The sequence below is a fragment of the Sapajus apella genome, unplaced genomic scaffold (assembly GCF_009761245.1).
Source record: "Sapajus apella isolate SASKATOON/1434 unplaced genomic scaffold, GSC_monkey_1.0 scaffold220, whole genome shotgun sequence".
Taxonomy (NCBI): domain Eukaryota; kingdom Metazoa; phylum Chordata; class Mammalia; order Primates; family Cebidae; genus Sapajus; species Sapajus apella.
Window position 1 is genome coordinate 355,795 of NW_022437160.1, and position 21,602 is coordinate 377,396.

The window sequence follows — 21,602 nt, forward strand, 5'->3', positions numbered from 1 at the left end:
TCTTGCCAAAGCCTCTAGAGTAGCTGGGATTACCAGGGTGCACAACCACACCTGGCTTATTTTTTGTATTTTTAGTAGAGATAGGCTTTCACCATGTTGGCCAGGCTGGTCTTGAACTCCTGACCTCAAGAGACCTACCCGCCTCAGCCTCCCAAACTGCTGGGATTACAGGCGTGAGCCACGGCTCCCAGCCATTGTTCATGATTTCTGTTACTTGCAGCCCAAAGCATCTTCACAGAAGAGAGGAGGGTCCTGTTCATGGAACAGCTCTCATGCCCCAGCGCTCATCTTGCGGGAGCCAGAGAAGGAGACAGGATTTCAAAGGCAAGGCCAGCATCAGTGGTTGAGTAAGGGGGACAGGTCTGCAGCGATCCCCATCCACTCTGGCAGGAAGGCTGCCTCCGGCTTAAAGATTTTGAGGAAAGGGGAGTTGGGGAGGGTGTAATTGGCCAGGTAGATGGTGTCCCCGCCGGCGAGGTAGGCAGCCCAGATCCCGAACGTCCCGATGGTCATGATGGTGTGGTTACACTGCGTGAGCAGTGCAAAGTCTTTGGCGGGTGAGCCCTCGATGCCATTGCCAGCAAACACCACGTCGCCGCGGGAGGCGTCGATGTTCTGCCGACACCAAGGCATGCCATTGCTGGTGACCACGAAGACAGGGGAGCTGTGGTGAGCCCGGAACCAGTCCAGGGCCTGCTCAAGGTAGCGCCGGTCGGCCACCACCCCCTTCCACACCTGTGGCATGACGTGGACGTAGTCCCCCCGGCGCACGTGGACCCCCACAAAGGTGCCCGGCTGGCTCCCATTCAACCGCAGGCCCCGCAGGAACCTCTGGGCCTCCTCGCGCACGTGGTCGTGCAGGGTGAACTCCTGGAGGATCTCGTGGCGGAGGTGGTGGTAGAAGGTCCAGGAGCAGGGGTAGCCCGTGAGGCGGACGTACTCCCCCGGGATGTGGCGGTACGCCTCCTCCATCCAGTCGTTCAGGTGGTAGTTCTGCCAGCGGATGCTGCTGGCCGTGGTGCTGTGCAGCACCGGCAGCGTGATCTTGAAGATGGGGGCCAGGGTGCTGTGCATCTGGGCCGGGATGAAGGCGGGCCGCCCATTCAGCTTGGCCAGGGCGTACAGCGTGGCGTACTCGCCCATCTGGTTCCCCAGGCGGCCTATGGCATTGATCGTCCACATGCCCCTGGGCTGGCTGGGTCCCAGCGTCTCTGACGTTGAGGCCTGTGCTGGCATCTGCTCCTGTAACTCCCACGTGGCTTGAATCTTTGCTAGCCGCTGCTGAACATGAAATACAGTGGATGCCGTAAAGACAAAGAGGATGAAGTGGGCCATGGGAAAGGAGAAAGTCACCTGGCTGGTCGGCATGGCTGTCGGGGTGGGGGGGAAAGCAGGACATGTTAGCCGGGAGCTGGAGGCCCGGGACGCCGGGGGACGGGCCGTGAGGGGGCGCGCAGGCGTTGGGTGGGTTCGGCTGAGTGTGGTTTTACTTGGGGTGTGTAAATACTTGGCACACACATGCATATGTGTATGGGCAGGTATCGAGAGTTTTTTGGTATTCCTTTATAGCAAGTGTTTCATGTGTGTGTGAATGTGTTTGAGATGGAGTCTCACTCTTGTTGCCCAGCCGGAAGTGTAACGCTGCGATCTCTGCTCACCGCAACTTCCACCTCCCATGTTCAAGGCAATTCTGCCTCAGCCTCCCAAGTAGCTGGGGTTATAGGAATGTGTCACCACGCCCGGCTAATTTTGTATTTTTAGTAGAGATGGGGTTTCTCCATGTTGGTCAGGCTGGTCTCAAACTCCTGACCTCAGGTGATCTGCCCGCCTCGGGAGTCCCCATGCCCGGCCTGGAGTGTGTTTATACAGATGTGCATACACTGTGTTCAAGGTGGTGTGTGTACACAGGTGGATGTGTTTGCATTGTGTGTGATGTGGGTATGGGGATCCATACACTGCATGCATGTACAGGTGTGCGCAAATGGACATGTGTGCGTGGGAGTGTATGGGTGTATATATACTGTGTACATATAAGGGTATATGTGTTCAGCCTGGCCAACATAGTGAAACCCCGTCTCTACTAAAAATACAACAAATGACCCAGGCGTGGTGGCATGTGCCTGTAATCCCAGCTACTCAGGAGGCTGAGGCAGGAGAATTGCTTGAACCCGGGAGGTGGAGGTTGCAGTGAGACGAGATTGCCTCACTGCACTCCAGCATGGGCAACAGAGTCAGACTCTGTCTCAAATAAATAACAAATAAATAAAGCAGAATGTTCTACAAGGATGTCCCTGCCTCCTCGGTAGCTCCCTCCCTTCCTCACCCAGGAAGGAGGGGGTGGCTGCTGAGTGTCCCAGAGCAGGAAGCTGGGCACTGACCTTGACTGGAGCCCACAAGGGGAGAAGGAAGAGTTGGAGAGCAAGGCGAGCTGCTCAGTGAGACTGTGAATTGCTGAGGTTTGGCTAGATGCCTTGCGGGGTGTGGTCAGGAACCGCTTATGCACTGTGTCACTCTGACCCAGGGCTTTTACCTCGTCTGTCCATCAATGGGGGTTTGGAGGAGCGATAAAAGCTACACCCCCCTGGAGGTTGCAGTCAGCTGAGATCGCACCACTGCACTCCAGCCTGGGTGACACAGTGAGACTCTATCTCCAAAAAAACCACCACCACAACAAAAAACACCTCCCTTGGGGGCTGGGTGGGCACAAAGGGAAATGCTCTATGACAGTTGGGCACGGTGGCTCACCCCTGTAATCCCAGCACTTTGGGAGGCCAAGGCAGGCAAATCACGAAGTCAAGAGATCAAGACCATCCTGGCTAACATGGTGAAACCCTGTCTCTACTGAAAATACAAAAATGAGCTGGGTGTGCTGGCATGTGCCTGTAATCCCAGCTACTCAGGAGGCTGAGGCGGGAGGTGCTTGAACCCAGGAGGCGGAGGTTGCAGTGAGCCGAGATTGCGCCACTGCACTCTAGCCTGGCAACAGAGCAAGATTCAGTTCGTTCAATCAATCAATCAAATAGAAATGCTCTATGACATGGGCTGTCTCTGGTATTCAGAGCAGAACTGATCTTCCAAACTCACACTTATTTCAGGCTTGAACAAAGTACCACTGACAGTCTGCCTGAAGGCATCACTTTTTTGAGTTGCTTTTTTGTAGGATTGGTGTGTGTGTGGGGGGGTCATCCTGCTATGTGGCCCAAACTGATCTCAAACTCCTGGTCTCAGCCTCCTTCCTCAGCCTCTAAAGTGCTGGGATTACAGGTGTGAGCCACCACATACCTAGCCTATCTTACTGAGTTTTAACAACAGCCCTGACAGGGCGCGGTAGCTCACACCTGTAATCCCAGCACTTCAGGAAACCCAGGTGGGCAGATCACAAGGTCAAGAGTTCGAGACCAGCCTGGCCAAGATGGTGAAACCCCATCTCTACTAAAAATACAAAATTAGCGGGATGCGGTGGCAGGTGCCTGTAATCCCAGCTACTCAGGAGGCTGAGGCAGGAAAATCACTTGAACCTAGGAGGTGGATGCCGTAGTGAGCCGAGATGATGCCATTGCACTCCAGCCTGGGTGACAGAGTGAGACTCCCTCTCAAAAAAAAAAAAACAAAAACCAACAAAAATAACAAAAACAAACAACAGCCCTATCCAGGAGTGGTAGCTCACACCTGTAATCCCAGTGCTTTGGGAGGCCAAGGTGGACAAATCACTTAAGTTCAGTAGTTCAAGACCAGCCTGGGCAACATGAGGAAACCCTGTCTTTACAAAAACAGCAAACAAAAATTCCATGAGCCGGGTACAGTGGCTCATGCCTGTAATCCCAGCACTTTGGGAGGCCGAGGCAGGAGAACTGCTTGAATCCAGGAAGCAGAGTTGCAGTGAGCCAAGGTCGTACCATTACACTCCAGACTGGGCAACAAAAAGCAAAATTCCATCTCAAAAAAAAATTCAACAAGAGTGCTGGTGTGCATCTGTAGGCCCAGCTACTCAGGAGGCTAAGTGGGGAGGATCACCTGAGATCAGGGAGGTTGAGGCTGCAGTGAGCCAAGATCCTGCCACTACGTTCCAGCCTGGGCAACAGAGCGAGACGCTGTTTCAAAAAACCCCAAAGCAACAACAACAAAAAACCCAAGTAGGTGACACTATGTCCATTTCACAGCAAAGGAAACAGGCTCAGAGACTGGCCCTGTGGCTGGCAGGGGCTCAGGTGAGCAAGGGGGTGGCCCAGGGATGTGGCGGGCCGAGGAGGTGCTGAGATGGCAGGGGGCGATTGGAAAAGCAGCTACCAGGGGCCTGAGGGGAAATCTTGAGAAATGCCAACAGCCAGAGTGGAATCCAGGGCAGTAGGGCTTCTGGTAGAGGGGAGAGCTTGGGGTTTCCCCAGTCCTCTGAGGTCAGGAAGTCCTTCTTGTTATCTGCCCTCAGTTCCTACAGCTGCATCAGACACCTCAGGCTGGGCCATAGGGACAGAGGAGAAAGGGAGGTCAAGGGCTCTTCCTCCATCCGGATGTCCTGGGGGGTCTTCCCTTGGAAGATTGTGGTTAGGATGCCAGAATGGAAAGGGGCCCTGATTTCTTTTTTTTTGTTTTTGAGATGGAGTCTCGCTCTGTCAACCAGGCTGGAGTGCAGTGGCTCGATCTCAGCTCACTGCAACCTCCACCTCCTGGGTTCAAGCAATTCTCCTGCCTCAGCCTCCTGAGTAGCTGGTATTACAGGTGCACACCACCACACTTGGCAAGTTTTGTACGTTTAGTAGAGATGAGGTTTCACCATGTTGGTCTGGCTGGTCTTGAACTCCTGACCTCATGATCCACCCACCTCTACCTCCCAAAGTACTAAGATTACAGGCGTGAGCCACCACACCCGGTCAGGGCCCCAGTTTCGAAGCAGGAGCCCGGCCACCAATTCTGTCAGAGGACTGGGGTCACTAAAATCTATAGGTCTCTTCCTTTTTCTTTTTTTTTTTTTTTTTGAGATGGAGCCTCACTCTGTTGCCCAGGCTGGAGTGCAGTGGCACCATCTTGACTCACTGGAACTCACGGGAACGCTGCTTCCCGGGTTCAAACTGCTGTCATGCCTCAGCCTCCTGAGTCGCTAGGATTACAGGTGCGTGCCATCACAACCGGCCAACTTTTGTATTTTTAGTAGAGATGGGGTTTCACTACGTTGGCCAGACTGGTCTCGAACCCCTGACATCAAGTGATCCTCCTGTCTTGGCCTCCCAAAGTGCTGGGATTACAGTGTGAGCCACCACGCCCGGCCTAGATCACTTCTTTTGGATTCTTTGTCCCGCCCGTCCACGTCTTTCGATTCCAGCGTGGCCTTCTCCTCTCCCCTCTATCCCCTACACCCAGCGCCGGCCCTGCCCCGCCCCAACTCACATCCCCTCCAGGGCTCCCCATATCCCTAAGACAGAATCCCAGCCTCTGGCCTGGCCCCCGCACACCCCTCCGGCTTAGTTACCAGCTGTTCACGTGAAATAACCCAGCTCTCTGCTCACCTGGGGCCCCGTCCTGTCCCCCAGCTCTGAGAGCCTTTCTCCACCCCTACCCGCCCCTGCCCCGGGCAGCTCCGCACGCCCTGCTCAGTGGCACCCCGACGCCGCCGGAGCCCACTCTCTTCCAGCACTTCCCCGGGATTCCCAGATTCCCGGCAAGATCACTTCCACTCTGGGGAGGAGAAGGGAGCTTCAGACAAAAAATGTGGGGCCATGACTTGCAAATCCCACCTTTATTCTCCGGCGGTGGGGTTTGAATCACAGAAGTGGCGATTCAGAGCGGGATCAGGGAGTGCGGGAGCAACAGAACTGCCTCCCTGAGCGAGGGCAGAGCGTGCAGGTGAGACCCATAGCTTGGGGTCCGGGAAGACTCTGGGGATCTACGGGTCCGAGGGAGTACCCTCCACGGTGGGGCCAGGAAAGTCGGGTCACCAACAGCTGTGCCCGAGCCACTTGCATCTTTACTGCCAGGGTGGTTCCTGGAAACTGCTGAGGGGAGGGAGACAAGGAAGGAGCTGGTGGCCGGGGCTGGAGAAGGGGAGGGAGGTGGTGGCTGGAGCTCTAGAAACAGATCCGCCGGGAAGGAAGTGGGGAGGGAGCTAAGGAGGGCGGCAGGTGGGTTGGAGGGGGGCCTGACTGCCGAGGAAGGGACCCTCCCGTCCTGGAGGCTCTGAGTTGGGAGTGCATCCAGAGGGGACCAGAGGCCCTCGAGTGCACGGCGAGTCCACTTCCCACACCCCCTGCTCCCTGCCTGGGCATGTGTGCACTGGTGTGTGTGCCGCCGGGTGGGCGAGAAGCCCCTCACCTGCTCTCACCGGGTCCTGCTGAAGGAATCAGGGTGGCTCTGCTGGCAACTTAGTGCTCCCTCTGGGTCTCTCCCTTTACTCAGGGCCAAAGGAACCCTTCCAGCATCCGTGACCGGCAAACCCCGCCCAGGATCTACTGGGCTTTCCAGAGCAGGTGCTGCTGGGCTTAGGGAGGGAAGTGAGCCTGGAGCCCCTCCCTCTTCCCCAGGGCCTGCCAGGAAGTCTATCTTGTTATCCACCTGGAGCTCCTCCAACTGAATCAGGCACCCCAAGCCCAGCCATAAGGGTAGGGAAGAGAGGCAGGTCAAGGTTTCATCCCCCATCCTGGTCCCCGGGGGTTTTCCTTTTGGAACTGTGGTAGGATGCCCAGGACAGAAAAGGGCCCCCACTCTGCTCCAGGCAGACAGGAAGACTTCCAGGAAGGCAGCATAGAGACGGCGGGGGGGGGGGGGCATGAGCCACTGCGCCCCGCCTTTAAACCTTTTTTTTTTTTAAGTAGAGATGGACACGATGTGGTGGCTCAGGCCTGTAATCCCAGCACTTTGGGAGGCCAAGGTGAGTGGATCACCAGAGGTCTGGAGTTCGGGACCAGCCTGGCCAACATGGCAAAACCCCGTCTCTACTAAAATACAAACATTGGCCAGGCGTGGTGGCTGCACCTGTAATCTCACCTACTCAGGGGGCCGAGGCAGGAAAATCGCTGGAACCTGGTAGACGGAGGTTGCAGTGACCTGAGATCACGCCGTTGTACTCCAGCCTGGGCAACGAGAGTGAAACTCTGTCCCCAAAATAAATAAATAAATAAATAAATAAATAAATAAAGGATGAGGAATTTTACTAAGAAGAAGCAGGCACCACCCAAGCTCCCAGCAGTCCTAACACGCAAGGAAAGAGAAAACAGCAGCCACTCCCCAGCTTCAGCGAAGCAGCAGGAGGCTAACTACCAGCTACGGAGCTTCCTTTAAAAAAAAAAAAGAAAAAAAATCAGATCAAGCTTCTCACTGTAACCACCAGTCTGCAGAAAACAGGAGGATAAAGTTGCCATTGAAGCAACACCACGAGGCAGCAATCAGCCCAGCCCAGCCCAGAATGTGGACGGAGCCTGGCAACAGAACAAAGACCTGGTCCACTATGATTAAGCACACGGAAGCAAGCAGCAGGGTGGGGCAGGGGAGTGGGGAGGTGAGCTGTCATAAAACATGCAAAGCAGATTTGGAACTCAGAGGCTTAGAAACAGACCCTCCACCTCTGTGAATGTCCCACAGATGTTCCAAAGTAACGGGAATGAGCTGGGTGAGGTGGCTCACACCTGTAATCCCAGCATTTTGGGAGGCCAATTCAGGTGGATCACCTGAGGTCAGAAGTTCGAGACCAGCTTGGCCAACATGGTGAAACTCCATCTCTACTAAAAATACAAAATTAGGGCCGGGCGTGGTGGCTCATGCCTGTAATCCCAGCACTTTAAGAGGCCGAGGCGGGCGGTCACCTGAGGTCAGGAGTTCGAGACCAGCCTGACCAACATGGAGAAACCCTGTCTCTACTAAAAATACAAAATTAGCTGGACATGGTGACGCATGCCTCTAATCTCAGCTACTCGGGAGGCTGAGGCAGGAGAATCGCTTGAACCTGGGAGGCGGAGGTTGCAGTGAGCCGAGTTGTGCCATTGCACACCAGCCTGGGCAACAAGAGCGAAAATTGTGTCTCAAAAAAAAAAAAAAAAAATTAGCTGGGCATGGTGGTGTACTCCTGAAATCCCAGCTACTCAGGAAGCCGAGGCAGGAGAATCGCCTGAACCCAGAGGCGGAGGTTGCAGTGAGCCGAGATTGTGCCACTGTGCTCCAGCCCAGGCGACAGAGTGAGACTGTCTCAAAAATAAAAAAGTCATGAGAATGCAGGACGAATCATTGTGTAACTTTTTGGTTTTTTTTTTGAGACAGAGTCTTGCTCTGTCACCCAGGCTGGAGTGCAGTGGTACAATCTCAGCTGACTGGAACCTCCACCTCCCAGATTCAAGTGATTCTCCTGCCTCAGCCTCCCGAGTAGCTGGGACTACAGGCATGTGCCACCACGCCTGGCTAATTTTTTGTAGTTTTTTAGTAGAGATGGGGTTTCACGGTGTTAGTCAGGATGGTCTTGATCACCTGACCTGTAATCCGCCTGCGTCAGCCTCCCAAAGTGTTGGGATTACAGGCGTGAGCCACCTCGCCCAGCCATTGTGAAACTTTTACTGTCCCTGATCCCAGCAACCTAAAGGCTTTGGTAGCAACCTAGGACACGTCCACTGTGACAAGTGAAAACGACCCCCACAGATTCCCAAAACTCCCCCCAAGGGACAGCACTCCAGAATTCAGGGCTGCTGTCCCAAACCCTCTGTTTTCCACTTCTGAACAGGAGTAAACACTTACCAGCAAGTTCTCTGGAGAAACAAAACACCCTATGTGGTAGTATTTGCCAATTTGCGTGCAATTTATGTGCTCACTGCACCTCCACCTCCCAGGCTCAAGTGATTCTCCTGCCTCGGCCTCCTGAGCAGCTGGGACTACATGTGCCCACCACCACATCCAGCTAATTTGGAATTTTTTTGTAGAGATGGGGTCTCACTATGTTGCCCAGGCTGGCCTCGAATTCCTGAGCTCAAAGCGATCCTCCTGCTTCAGCCTCCAAAAGTGGTGAAATTACAGATGTGAACCATCATGCCTGGCCTATTTGCAATAATTAGTTCATTAATTTGTTTTCTGAGATGGGTTTTTGCTCTTGTTGCCCAGGCTGGAGTGCAGTGGCACAATCTTGGCTCACTCCAACCTCCGCCTCCCAGGTTCAAGCAATTCTCCTGCCTTAGCCTCCCGAGTAGCTGGGACTACAGGCATGCGCCATCACACCCAGCTGATTTTGTTGTATTTTTAGTAGAGATGGGGTTTGACCATATTGGCCAGGCTGGTCTCAAACTCCTGACCTCAAGTGATCCACCCGCTTTGGCCTCTCAAAGTGCTGGGATTACAGGCATGAGCCACTGCACCCGGCCTGGCCTGTTTACATTGATTATGTCTGTGTAACAGGCTTTCTCTAGAGCAATGTAACACTGTGCATGTCTTTCCAATTCCATGTTCAATGATCTCATACTGGTAGTTTGAAATTGGCCGTGGTGGCCAGGCCTGGGGCTGTGCACCTGTAATCCCAGCGACTCAGAACGCTGAGGCTGGAGCAAAGCTTGAAGCCAGAAGTTAAGGACCAGCCTGGGCAACATAGTGAGACATTGTCTCTCTACAAAAAGTAAAGAAAATTAGCCGGGCGCGGTGGCTCACGCCTGTAATCCCAGTACTTTGGGAGGTTGAGGCAGGTGGATCACGAGGTCAAGAGATCAAGACCATCCTGGTCAACATGGTGAAACCCCGTCTCTACTAAAAATACAAAAAATCAGCTGGGCATGGTGGCGCATGCCTGTAATCCCAGCTACTCAGGAGGCTGAGGCAGGAGAATTGCCTGAACCCAGGATACGGAGGTTGCGGTGAGCCGAGATTGCGCCATTGCACTCCAGCCTGGGTAACAAGAGCGAAACTCCGTCTCAAAAAAAAAAAAAAAATTAGCCAGACACGGTGGCACATGCCTATAGTCCCAGATACTTGGGAGGCTGAGGCAAGAGGAGCCCAGGAGGTTGAGGCTGCAGTGAGCTATGATCTGGCCATTGCTCTCCAGCCTGAGTGACAGAGAAAGATCCTGCCTCTGCAAAATTAAAAAATAAATCTGGACACTGTGGTTCATGCCTGTAATCCCAGCACTTTGGGAAGTCAAGGCAGGCAGATTGCTTGAGGCTAGGAGTTCAAGACCAGCCTGGCCAACATGGTGAAACCCCATCTCTACTAAAAATACAAAAATTAGCTGGGCGTGGTGGCACACACCTGTAGTCCCAGCTACTCGGGAGGCTGAGGCAGGAGATTCACTTGAACCCGGGAGGTGAAGGTTGCAGTGAGCTGACATGGCACCAATGCACTCCAGCCTGGGCAGAACCATCTCAAGAAAAGAGAAAATTTTATTCAAACACAAAGGTGTGAGGGTGGGTGCCCAGGGACACCGAAGAGTAGTGATCAGTGGTCCCAGTGTGGGGAAAATGGGGATCATTCGGCTGGACGTGGTGGCTCACGCATGTTATCCAAGCACTTTGGAGGCCAAGGCGGGTGGATCACCTGAGGTCGGGAGTTCAAGACCAGGCTGATCAACATGGTGAAACCCCATCTTAAAAAAAAAAAAAGAAAATGGGGATCATTTATACAGGTAAAAATGGAGGTGAGCCAGGTGCGGTGGCTCACACCTATAATCCTAGCAGTTTGGGAGGCCAAGGCGGGTGGTGGGTCACTGGAAATCAGGAGTTCAAGACCAGCCTGGTCAACATGGTGAAACCCTGTCTCTACTAAAAATACATACAAACATTAGCTGGGCACCTGGTGGTGGACATCTGTAATCCCAGCTACCTGGGAGGCTGAGGCAGAAGAATCCCTTGAACCCAGGGGGTGGAGATTGCAGTATTCTGAGATTGCACCACTGTATCCCAGCCTGGACGACAGAGCAAGACTCTGTCTAACCAAAACAAAAAAAGCAAAAACAAACAAACATGGTGAGCAGAGCAGAATCACAGCATTTTGCATACAAAGGTGACTAACATACGGCTGTAAGATTAGATTGCCAGGGTTGGAGGAGGTACGAGGTGGCTCACACCTGTAATCCCAGCACTTTGGGAGGCTGAGGCAGGCAGATCATGAGGTCAGGAGTTCGAGACCAGCCTGGCCAACATGGTGAAACCCATCCCTACTAAAGATACAAAAAATTAGCCAGCCATGGTGGTGGGCACCTGTAATCCCAGCTACTTGGGAGGCTGAGGCAGGAGAATTGCTAGAATCCAGAAGGCGGAGGTTGCAGTGAGCTGAGATCGCACCACAGCACTCCAGCACAACTGCTGACTACTAAGGGCATTTCTCAATCTTCTACTGTAAAGAGGTAACAATCACACAGGTCTGTCTCCAATGTCATTTAGGCTAGGTTTGAATGCAGAACACGGAGTCTGATTAATGTATAACATCTCAACACAAAGGTCAAGAAGCAACCGTCATACATCAGAGGAAGCACAGCCATGGCTGGGCGTGGTGGCTCACGCCTATAGTCCCAGCACTGTGGGAAGGCAAGGTGGAAGGATCACTTGAACTCAGGAGTTCAAGTCCAGTCTGGGTAATCTAGCAAGACCTTATCTCTACTAAGAATAAAGAAAAATCAGCCAAGCATAAAGCGAGCTGTGACTGTGCCACTGCACTTCAGCCTGGGTGTCAGAGCGAGGCTCTGCCTCAAAAATAAATATATATATATGTACACACATACATACACACACAGCATCTAAGCTTGTGTAAATACACCTTATGATGTTCATAAAATTGCCTCACATTTCTCAGAACACAACCCTATTGTTAAGTGAGCCATGACCATATTGTGGAATCAATGAAAGGATTTTCAGAATTCTACTTCCTGAGACAATGTCCATGAAATAATCTCCAGGACCACTGGCCCTGTGCCAAGGGCACTGCAACGTTTGGTCTCTGAGCTGCTTTCCTGCTAGGCCATGGCTCTCTCTTTTTGCTCCGTGTTCGTACGATGCATTCAATTAATACGCATTAGACGCTGTAAGTGTTTCCTGGGTTGCTCTAAGAAGGAAACGCAACTGGGTCCCTTGAAGCAAAAGAAACTCATTCCTAGTTGTTTGTTTCTTTGAGATACAGTCCCACTCGGTCTCCCAGGCTGCGGCGATCTCGGCTCACTGCACCTTTCACCTTCCATGCAAGCGATTCTCCCGCCTCAGCCTCCCGAGTAGCTGGGATTACAGGCACCCATCACCACACACAGCTAATTTTTGTATTTTCAGTAGAGATGTGGTTTGACCATTTTGGTCAGCTGAACTCCTCAGGTGAGCCACCTGCCTTGACCTCCCAAAGTGCTGGGATTACAGGCGTGAGCCACCGAGCCCAGGCCGTTCCCTCTCAGTTCTGCAGGCTGAGAGTTCATCTCTGCGCTGCCATCTCATGGCCTTCCCTTCTTGGGTGTCTGTGTGGTTACCCATCATAATGGATCAGGGACACAACTCACCTTACTCTAGTATAACCTTGACTTAACCAATTACATCTGCAATAATTTTTTTTTTTCTTTTTGAGGCTCAGTCTCGTTCTGTCGCCCAGGCTGGAATGCGTGCAATCGTGCAATCTCGGCTCATGGCAGCCTCCGCCTCTTGGGTTCAAGCAGTTCTCCTGCCTCCGCCTCCCGAGTAGCTGGGACTACAGGTGCCTGCCACCACACCCCGCTAACTTTTGTATTTTTAGTAGAGACGGGGTGTCACCATATTGGCCAGGTTGGTCTCGAACTCCTGACCTTGTGATCCACCTGCCTCGGATTACAGGCGTGAGCCACCGTTGGCCACATCCGCAGCCACATCTGTAATGATCTTACTGTAAACCACACATAAAATTCTAAGTCCCCCAAGTAACTGAATAGACCCTTCCTCTAGGCCAAGGGCATTCTAAAGTAAACCTGAGACACTAGGTCAGGCCAGGATGGGACAGAATGGCTGGACATGCCTCATTATAACCTCCTCCCATTGTAATTCAGGCACAGCTGACCAGTGTTAATATGGTCTGTGTTGACAGACCTTAAGACTGACCAGGGCTGGGCGTGGTGGCTCACGCCTGTAGTTCCAGCACTTTGAGAGACCAAGGCAGGTGCGGATCACTTGAGATCAGGAGTTCAAGACCAGCTGGTCAATATGGTGAAACCCTGTCTCTACAAAACATACAAAAAATTAGCCAGGTGTGGTGGTGGGTTCCTGTCATCCAACCACTCAGGAGACTGAGGCGCAAGGATGACTTGAACCTGGGAGGCGGAGGTTGCAGTGAACTGAGATTGCACCACTGCACTTCAGCCTGGGCAACAGAGCGAGGTCCTACTTGGGGCTAGAACCTTAATATATAAATTTGGCCAAGAGAGGCTGGGTGCAGTGATTCACGACTGTAATCCCAGCACCTTGGGAGGCTGAGGCAGGTGGATCACCTAACGTCAGGAGCTTGAGACCAGCCTGGCCAACATGGTGAAACCCCGCCTCTACTGAAAATACAAAAATTAGCTGGGAGTGGTGGCGGGTGCCTGTAGTTCAAGCTACTTGGGAGGCTAAGGTAGGAGAATCAAATCACTTGAAGCTGGGAAGCGGAGGTTGAGTGAGCTGAGATCATGCCACTGCACTCTAGCCTAGGTGACACAGTCTCTGTCTGAAAAAAAAAAAAAACAAAACCAGGCCAGGCGCAGTGGCTCACGCCTGTACTGTCAGCACTTTAAGGAGGCTGAGGCAGGTGGATTGCCTGAGGTTGCGGGTTTGAGACCAGCCTGATCAACATGGAGAAACCCTGTCTCTACTAAAAATACAAAATTAGTCAGGCGTGGTGGCGCATGCCTGTAATCCCAGCTTCTCAGGAGGCTGAGGCAGGAGAGTCACTTGAACCCGGGAGACAGCGGTTGCAGTGAGCCAAGATCGCAACAAGAGCAAAACTCTATCTCAAACAAACAAACAAAAAAAGAAACTTGGCCAGGGACTTGTCACAAGTCGACCCATAAGGAACACATGCCGTGCACTGCAGACTGAGGTGCCAGGGTATGCGATCCCCCTTCTTCAGGGGATGTTAAGTGGCTCCTGTCCTGCTTGGCTTCCTTTTGTCCCCTTCTGGCTGGCGGGGGACAGGGCGGGCTTTTAGGTGGCTGTCCAACTTCCGCTTTGGAATTTGGAAATGCAGTAAGAAACTCAGTAAATATTTATTGATGAATTAGTGCAACTTCTTGTTGGCAGCTTCCCAGCTTCTGCTGGGGATTTTGTAACCTGAAAGCTGTTGGCTGGGTGTGGTAGCTTGCACCTATAATCCTAGAAGTTTGGGAGGTGGAGGTGGGAGGATCACTGGAGGTCAAAAGTTTAAACCAGCCTGGCCAACATGGCAAAACCCCATCTCTACTAAAAATACAAAACTTAGCTGGATGGGCGGCGGGCACCTATGATCCCACTTGGGGCGCTGAGGTGCAAGGATAGCTTGAACCCGGTAGGCGGAGGTTGCAGTGGGCCGACATCGCACCACTGCACTCCAGCCTGGGCGAAAGAACCACCAGCCCTAGATCTCCTCCTGCGTTAACACCTCCCAAGCCCAAACCCTGTTACTGGCAGCAAATCCGTATGGGTCTGCAGCAGTGTGAATTCTTGCCTCCTCAGAAGAAAGAATTCGACTGAGGGGCATACGGCTGAGGCAAGTTTTAGAGCAGGAGAGAAAGTTTATCAGCTTTAGGCCGGGTGCGGTGGCTCACGCCTGTAATCCTAGCACTTTGGGAGGCCGAGGTGGGTGGATCACCTGAGGTCAGGAGTTCAAGACCAGCCTGGCCATCATGGTGAAACCCCATCTTTATTAAATATATATAAATATATTTAAAAAAAAAAAAAAAAAAAGAAAGAAAAGAAAAGCTTTAGAGCAGGGACAAAAGGCAGGAAAGTACCCTTGGAAGAGGGCCAGGCAGGTGACATGAAAGACAAGCGTGCAGTTTGACCTTTTGAGTTGGTTTTTTTTTTTTTTTTTTGAGAAGGGAGTTTAATCCTGTTTCCCAGGCTGGAGTGCAATGGCGCGATCTCAGCTCACCGCAACCTCCACCTGCTGGGCTCAAGCAATTCTCCTGCCTCAGCCTCCCAAGTAGCTGGGACTACAGCCACACACCAATGTGCCTGGCTAATTTTTTTTTTTAAATGATTATTAAAAGCCAACTAATTTTGTATTTTTAGTAGAGACGGGGTTTCTCCATGTTGACCAGGATGGTCTCGATCTTTTGACCTTGTGATCCACCCGCCTCGGCCTCCCAAAGTGCTGGGATTACAGGCGTGAGCCACCGCGCCCGACCTGTCTCAGCTTTTTAAACTGCTAGCATTACAGGCATGAGATACCATGCCTGGCCCCCCCTTTTTTTTTCCTGAGACAGAGTCTCAATCTGTTGCCCAGGTTGGAGTGCAGTGGCACGATCTTGGCTTACTGCAACCTCTGCCTCCCTGGTTCAAGTAATTCTCCACCTCAGCCTCACCAGTAGCTGGGATTACAGGCATGCACCACCATTCCCTGCCAATTTTTTTGTATTTTTAGTAGAGGCAGGGTTTCACCATATTTGCCAGTTTGGTCTCAAACTCCCGACCTTGTGAAATACCTGCCTTGGCCTCCCAAAGTGCTGGGATTACAGGTGTGAGCCACCATGTCCAGCCTGAGTTGTTTTTTTTTGTTGTTGTTGTTTTGTATTTTTTGAGATGGAGTCTCACTCTGTCGCTAGTCTGGAGTGCAGTGGCGCAATCTCGGCTTACTGCAACCTCCGCTTCCTGGGTTCGAGCGATTCTCCTGCCTCAGTCTCCTGAGTGGCTGGGACTACAGTTGCACACCACCATTCCTAGCTAACTTTTGTATTTTTCGTAGAGATGAGGTTTCTCCATGCATTGGTCAGGCTGGCCTCGAACTCCTGACCTCAGGTGATCTGCCCACCTCAGCCACCCAAAGTGCTGGGATTACAGGCGTGAGCCACCGTGTCCAGCCCACAACCAATTACTTTAGAGAGACAGTTAACAACTGCCCGACCATCACATGTTGTCGCCTGATATTCCTGGTTGGGGGGCCTCTCCTCCCTGCTCCTGGCTGGCTGGCTACTTACTGTAACAACGTCCCACTGTTGGCTCCACCAAGGACTTAAGGAAGCCGACTGAGGCTCCAAATGGCTCTGGGGAGATTCAGTATTATTACTCTATAAAGAAAAAGCTGCCCTGCCTCATGGTCTCAGAAGTCAGTCAAGAAATGGGGATTTAGATAAATAAGCAGTTTAGAAAGGGTGTTTTGTTTTATTTTGTTTTTGTTTTAACAGGGTCATACTCTGTTGCCCAGGCTGGAGTGCAGTGGTGTGATCACAGCTCACTGCAACATCTGCCTCCTGGTTCAAGTGATTCTCTTGCCTCATCCTCCTGAGTAGCTGGGATTACAGGCATGCAACACGCCCGGCTAATTTTTGTATTTTTAGTAGACACAGGGTTTCGCCATGTTGGCCAGGCTGGTCTCAAACGCCTGACCTCAAGTGATCCACCCACCTCAGCCTCCCAAAGTGTTGGGATTACAGGTGTGAGTCACCGCGTCCAGCCCCTTCCCTCATATTCTTTCATGATGAGGCCAACTAATTCCAAAGCCAAAATTCCTAGTTGCCCAGAAAATCGAGTTCCCCTATTCTTCAGGCCTGGAACTGCTTCATTCCAGGAGGTGAGTGCAAAATATTTGGGCTCTCTGCTACCACTGCTGCAGGAAGGAGAGGGCAAAACTACGTTTCCATTGTACAGCAATGCAAACGTTCCTGGCACACCGAAAACGTGAGCAGCTGACGCCTCCCACGTGTTCACAACGCACTGGCCCTAAGCGAATTTGTTGAGCTCCCACGAGTGGCTACTGGCGTAAGTTCTGTGGTTTGTGCATTTTGTGACTGACATGCTAAGGCACAGAGAGGTTGAGTCAGTTATACAAACTCATTCAGCTGTAGTGAGGGATCGAGAGTCTGCCCCACACCCCTCACTCACTGCCCTTCGGTCACAGGATGAAGGCCAGGCACTTGCAGGGCTAGCTAGAGGCCGTTCTGTCCAGCCTGTCCCAGGTCAGCTGCCATGCCCACCCACTCTGGCAGGAAGGCTGCTTGTGGCCTAAAGACCAGGTCAAAGGGGGAGTGCGGCCGTGTGAAGTTGGCCAGGTAGATGGTGTCCCCACCCGTGAGGTAGGCAGCCCAGGTTCCAAAGGTGCCCACGGTGATGATGGTGTGGTTGCACTGTGTCAGCAGTGCAAAGTCCCTGGCAGGTGAGCCCTGGAGGCCATTCCCGGCAAACACCACGTCCCCGAGGGAGCTGTTGATCGTTTCCCGGCACCAGGCCATGTCATCGCTGGCGACCACAAAGACCGGGAGGCGGTAACGGGCCCGGAACCAGTCCAGGGCCCGCTGCAGGTAGCCCCGGTCAGCTAGCACCCCCTTCCACACACGCGGCATGACACGGACGTAGTCCCCCCGGCGCACATGGACCCCCACGAAGGTCGCCTGTTCCGCCCACCTGGACTGCAGGCCCCGCAGGAACCTCTGGGCCTCCTCGCGCACGTGGTCGTGCAGGGTGAACTCCTGGAGAATCTCGTGGCGGAGGTGGTGGTAGAAGGTCCAGGAGCTGGGGTAGCCCGTGAGGCGAACATAGCGCCCCGGGATGTGGCGGTACTCCTCTTCCATCCAGTCGTTCAGATGGTAGTTCTGCCAGGGGATCCTGCTGGCCGTGGTGCTGTGTAGCACCGGCAGGGTGATTCTGAAGATGGGGGCCAGGGCGCTGTGCATCTGGGCCGGGATGAAGGCAGGCCGCCCATTCAGCTTGGCCAGGGCATACAGTGTGGCGTACTCGCCCATCTGGTTCCCCAGGCGGCCCTTGGAGTTGATAGTGAACAGTCCCTCCTGGGGGAGGTGTCTGGGGGCCAGGACCACACGGGCTGAGTATGCCCAGGGTGCGGGCACTAGAGCCAGGCGCTGGTGGCAGTGGAAGACGGTGGATACCACGAAGATGGCAAAGAGGAAGTAGACGGTGGAGAAGGAAGGGCGGGTGGTCCAGAATCCCTTGATGGCTGCTGGGAGGAGAGAGGACAGGGTCAGGAGGGAAGGCTGGGGGTACAGGAGTCTCTCACCCACCCCTGGCCAAAGTCATTCACTCATGCACTCAATCCATCCATCCAACCCTCTGTCCTGAAAGCCAAGGTGCATGGGAGAGACCTCAGAGCATAGAGTCTGGGGTCTTTCCACCTGCGACTGAGCTCCAGCCGGAAGTCCCAGCCTCACCAGCACCACGTGGCTTCAGTCAAGTTACTGCAGCTCGCTGAGCATAGTGGCTCATGCCTGTAATGCTGGCACTTTGGGAGGCTGAGATGGGAGGATCACCTGAGCCTGAGTTCAAGAGCAGCTTGGGCAAAAAAGTGAGATCCTATCCCTACAAAAACCAAACAAACAAAAAAACAACTTTTAAGGCTGGGCATGGTGGCTCATGCGTGTAATCCCAGCACTTTGGGAGGCCAAGGCAGGCGGATGGCCTGAAGTCAGGAGTTCCAGACCAGCCTGGCCAACATGATGAAAGCCCATCTCTACTAAAAATACAAAAATTAGCCAGGCGTGGTGGCAGGCATTTGTAATCCCAGCTACTCAAGAGGCTGAGGCAAGAAAATTGCTTGAACCTGGGAGCCCAGGAGACGGAGGTTGCAGTGAGCCAAGATTGCGCCACTGCACTCCAGCCCAGGTGACAGAGTGAGACTCTGTCTCATAAATAAATACTTGCAGAATATCTATTACATGCCAGGCACGGTGCTCAGGGCCAGGAAGCCAGCAGGGGACAAAACAGACAGGAATCTTTGGTGCCTGTGCAGAAAGAAAGAGCATGGTGGGCCCAAGTTCATGGGCAGACTCTGCCTTCTGCAGGCTGGTGACGTGGAGGTGTCATTTAACTCCTCCTCCATGAAATGGGGCTGCCACACACCTGCACTGCTAAATGCTAATTGTTTCCTGACGCTATTAGTGGGTGTTGTGGATTCAAGATGACCATAAACTCCTGGACTCCCTTTCCCTTGAATCTGGGTGGGGCCGTCACTGCCTTGAGCAGTTTAATACCGGGCAAGCGAAATTGTGTCCGTTTCTGGCCCAGGACTCAAAAAACTAGCAGCTTTCACTTCTTGCCTTGGGAATGTTCTCTCTACACTATCATGTCAAGCTGGAGAGTTCAGCTTTTGTTTTTTGAGACAGGTTCTCGCTGTTACCCAGAATGGAGTGCCAGTGGTGTGATCATAACTGGGCTCAGGGATCCTTCCACCTCAGCCTCACCAGTAGCTGGGACCACAGGCGTGTGCCACCACACTCGGCTAATTCTGACATTTTTTGTGGAGATGGGGTCTCACTATGTTTCTGAGGCTGGTGCTGAAGTCCTGAGCTCAAGCAATCCTCCTGCCTTGGGCTCCCAGAGTGCTGGGATTACAGGTGTGGGCCAGTTTTAGCTTTTGTACGTAGGGCTGTGATTAGCTCCTCTTTTTTTTTTTTGAGATGGAGTCTCACTCTGTCGCCCAGGCTGCAGTGCAGTGGCGCGATCTTGGCTCACTGCAACCTCCGCCTCCCAGGCTCAAGTGATTCTCCTGCCTCAGACTCCTGAGTAGCTGAGATTACAGGCTTTTTGAGTAGAGAAAGGGATTCACCATGTTGACCTCAGGTGATTCACCCGCCTCAGCCTGCCAAAGTGCTGGGACTGAGGTGTGAGCCACCACGCCCGGCCTAAGTGTGTGATTTAACAGCTTTTAGTATATTCACAGAGCTGTGCAACCATCACAATCAATTTTTGAATATTTGCATAACTCCCCCCAAAAAACGCACACCCTTTAACCATCTCCCCACCATCTTCCCTGCCCCTTGTTCCCCCAACCAACTAATCTGTCTCCATGGAGTCGCCTATTCTGGATTTTTCATGTGGCTAGAATCACACACTCTGTGGCCTTCTGCATCTGGCTTCCTCCCTCGGTAGCCAGCATGTTTTCAAAGCCCATCCACGCTGTAGCAGGTGTAGAACTGACACCTCTCTCCTTTCAAGGCTGAAAGTCCCATTGTCTGGGTGGACCACAATGTGTTCACTCATTAATCAGGTGATGGGCACTGGAGCTGTTTACAGTTTTCGGCTGTCATGAATAGTGCTGCCATGAACCTGTATGCTGGGTCACAGGCTGACTCTATGTAGAATATTTTGGGAGCTGCCAGGTAGCTCCCCTACTTTCTGTTCCCACTTCAGCCTCCCCAGTAGCTGGGACCACAGGTGTGTGGGGGAGGGAGGTGCAGGGCAGGGACTGGGCCACTCACTGGCCATGAGAAACCAGCTGAGGACAAGGGCGCCCCCCATGGGGTCCACCTTTATGTTGTATGGTGTTGCCATCTTAAAATCCTTCATAGATTCTAAATGAGGGGTCCAGTGTCTGCATTTTGCCCCAGGGCCCTGCGGATCACGCAGTGGGTGCCCTGCCTTTTCCCAGAGTCTCAGGTGCACCCTCTCGTGGCTGTTCTCAGCCTAGACAACCAGAAAGCCGCAGAAAAGCAGACACCAAGGCGGAGGCTGCCAGGGTGGGGGCGGGCGAGTCCCATCTCGGGGGCCCGCTGTCCTGGTATGCGATTCCTTGTCAGCCATTGTCCTCAGGGGGACTGGCAAACACCAACCTGACTGAACTCATCTGGGGACAACCCTGGCTTGGAGGGCCGTGTGGCTATCTGCAGACTTCACTGTTACTGTGAACACCCATGTTGTTTGCTGCCTGAAACATGACGTTTGACAATGGGATGTGGCCCAGACCGTGCCGTGCCGTGGGTGCAATGTGACATGGACTGTGCATCCGTCAACAGGGCCAAAATGAAGAAGGTTCCGGAATACAAAATACGACTGTCCCAGAGAGTTCAGGCAAGAACCCATGGACATGTCAGCTCATTCAGTCCTCACCACCCCCTCTGCCCACCATGAGGGCGCTTTCATCCTCATTTAACAGACGAGGAAACTAAGGCAGAGAGAGGCGAAAAGCCTTGCTCTCAGTCACACAGCTAGGACAGAGGTGGGTGTGAACCCAGGCAGTGTGGCTGGGGTTACCATCCTGACCTTTTCAAACATGTCCTGGGGAGGGCAGGCCCCACCCATCCACACTCTGCCCCGTTACTCATGCAGCGTGACCTGCCCTGCCTCATGGGGCCTCCGTCATGTCTGGGTCACTGAGGCAGGCGTTAGAGGTCTGTGGGAGCCCAGCACCCAGGGTCTCTCTGGGTTGAACCCACCTGAGAGCTGTGCCTTGGGCAGGCCCGGCCTTCTGTAGAGCCGTGAGGGTGAAGGTCTCCAGCACTTAAAGAGCTCTCCTCCACACACACGCATAAACAGTCTCCTTCCCAACTTGGGGAGCTATTTCGTGGGCTCTGGTAGCTCTTGTCTCCTCCTCCCCAGGCACCTGCAGAGGCGCCAATCACCTCAGGCAGCTCAGGCTGTGGGGAACAAAGGCGTCCCTCCAGGAGCGGGAGCTTAAGAGACTTCACCCAGGTGAGGAGGAAGACAGGAAACTTGAACCTTCTTCCTGAGTTCTGTCTGGCAGCCATCTGGGCTCTGCGCTGGCTGTGGCCTCAGCATAAACGCCTCTCCATGTCACCCACTTACATCTGC

The 21,602-nt window shown here is 53.2% G+C and overlaps 2 protein-coding genes across 2 annotated transcripts in view; both read right to left on the reverse strand.

Moving 5' to 3' along the window:
* Positions 1–149: 149 nt before the first annotated feature.
* Positions 150–6,724, reverse strand: FUT2 (fucosyltransferase 2). Its single transcript, XM_032270974.1, has 2 exons — positions 6,304–6,724; positions 150–1,370 (listed from the first exon to the last, which is right to left on the reverse strand). The coding sequence occupies exon 2, from the start codon at positions 1,366–1,368 to the stop codon at positions 337–339; it is 1,032 nt and encodes a 343-aa protein (XP_032126865.1). The 5' UTR covers positions 1,369–1,370; positions 6,304–6,724; the 3' UTR covers positions 150–336.
* Positions 6,725–16,467: 9,743 nt separating this feature from the next.
* LOC116544539 (galactoside 2-alpha-L-fucosyltransferase 2-like) overlaps positions 16,468–21,602 on the reverse strand; it is a 29,004-nt gene continuing 23,869 nt past the window's right edge. The window contains exon 3 of the mRNA XM_032270997.1: positions 16,468–18,015. Coding sequence (XP_032126888.1) covers positions 16,991–18,015 — 1,025 coding nt within the window. The 3' untranslated portion in view covers positions 16,468–16,990. The remainder of the gene's footprint in view (positions 18,016–21,602) is intronic.

Bases quoted from the DNA above. Each gene is read 5' to 3' on its own strand.
- FUT2 (XM_032270974.1), bottom strand. From the start codon at position 1,368: ATGCCGACCAGCCAGGTGACTTTCTCCTTTCCCATGGCCCACTTCATC.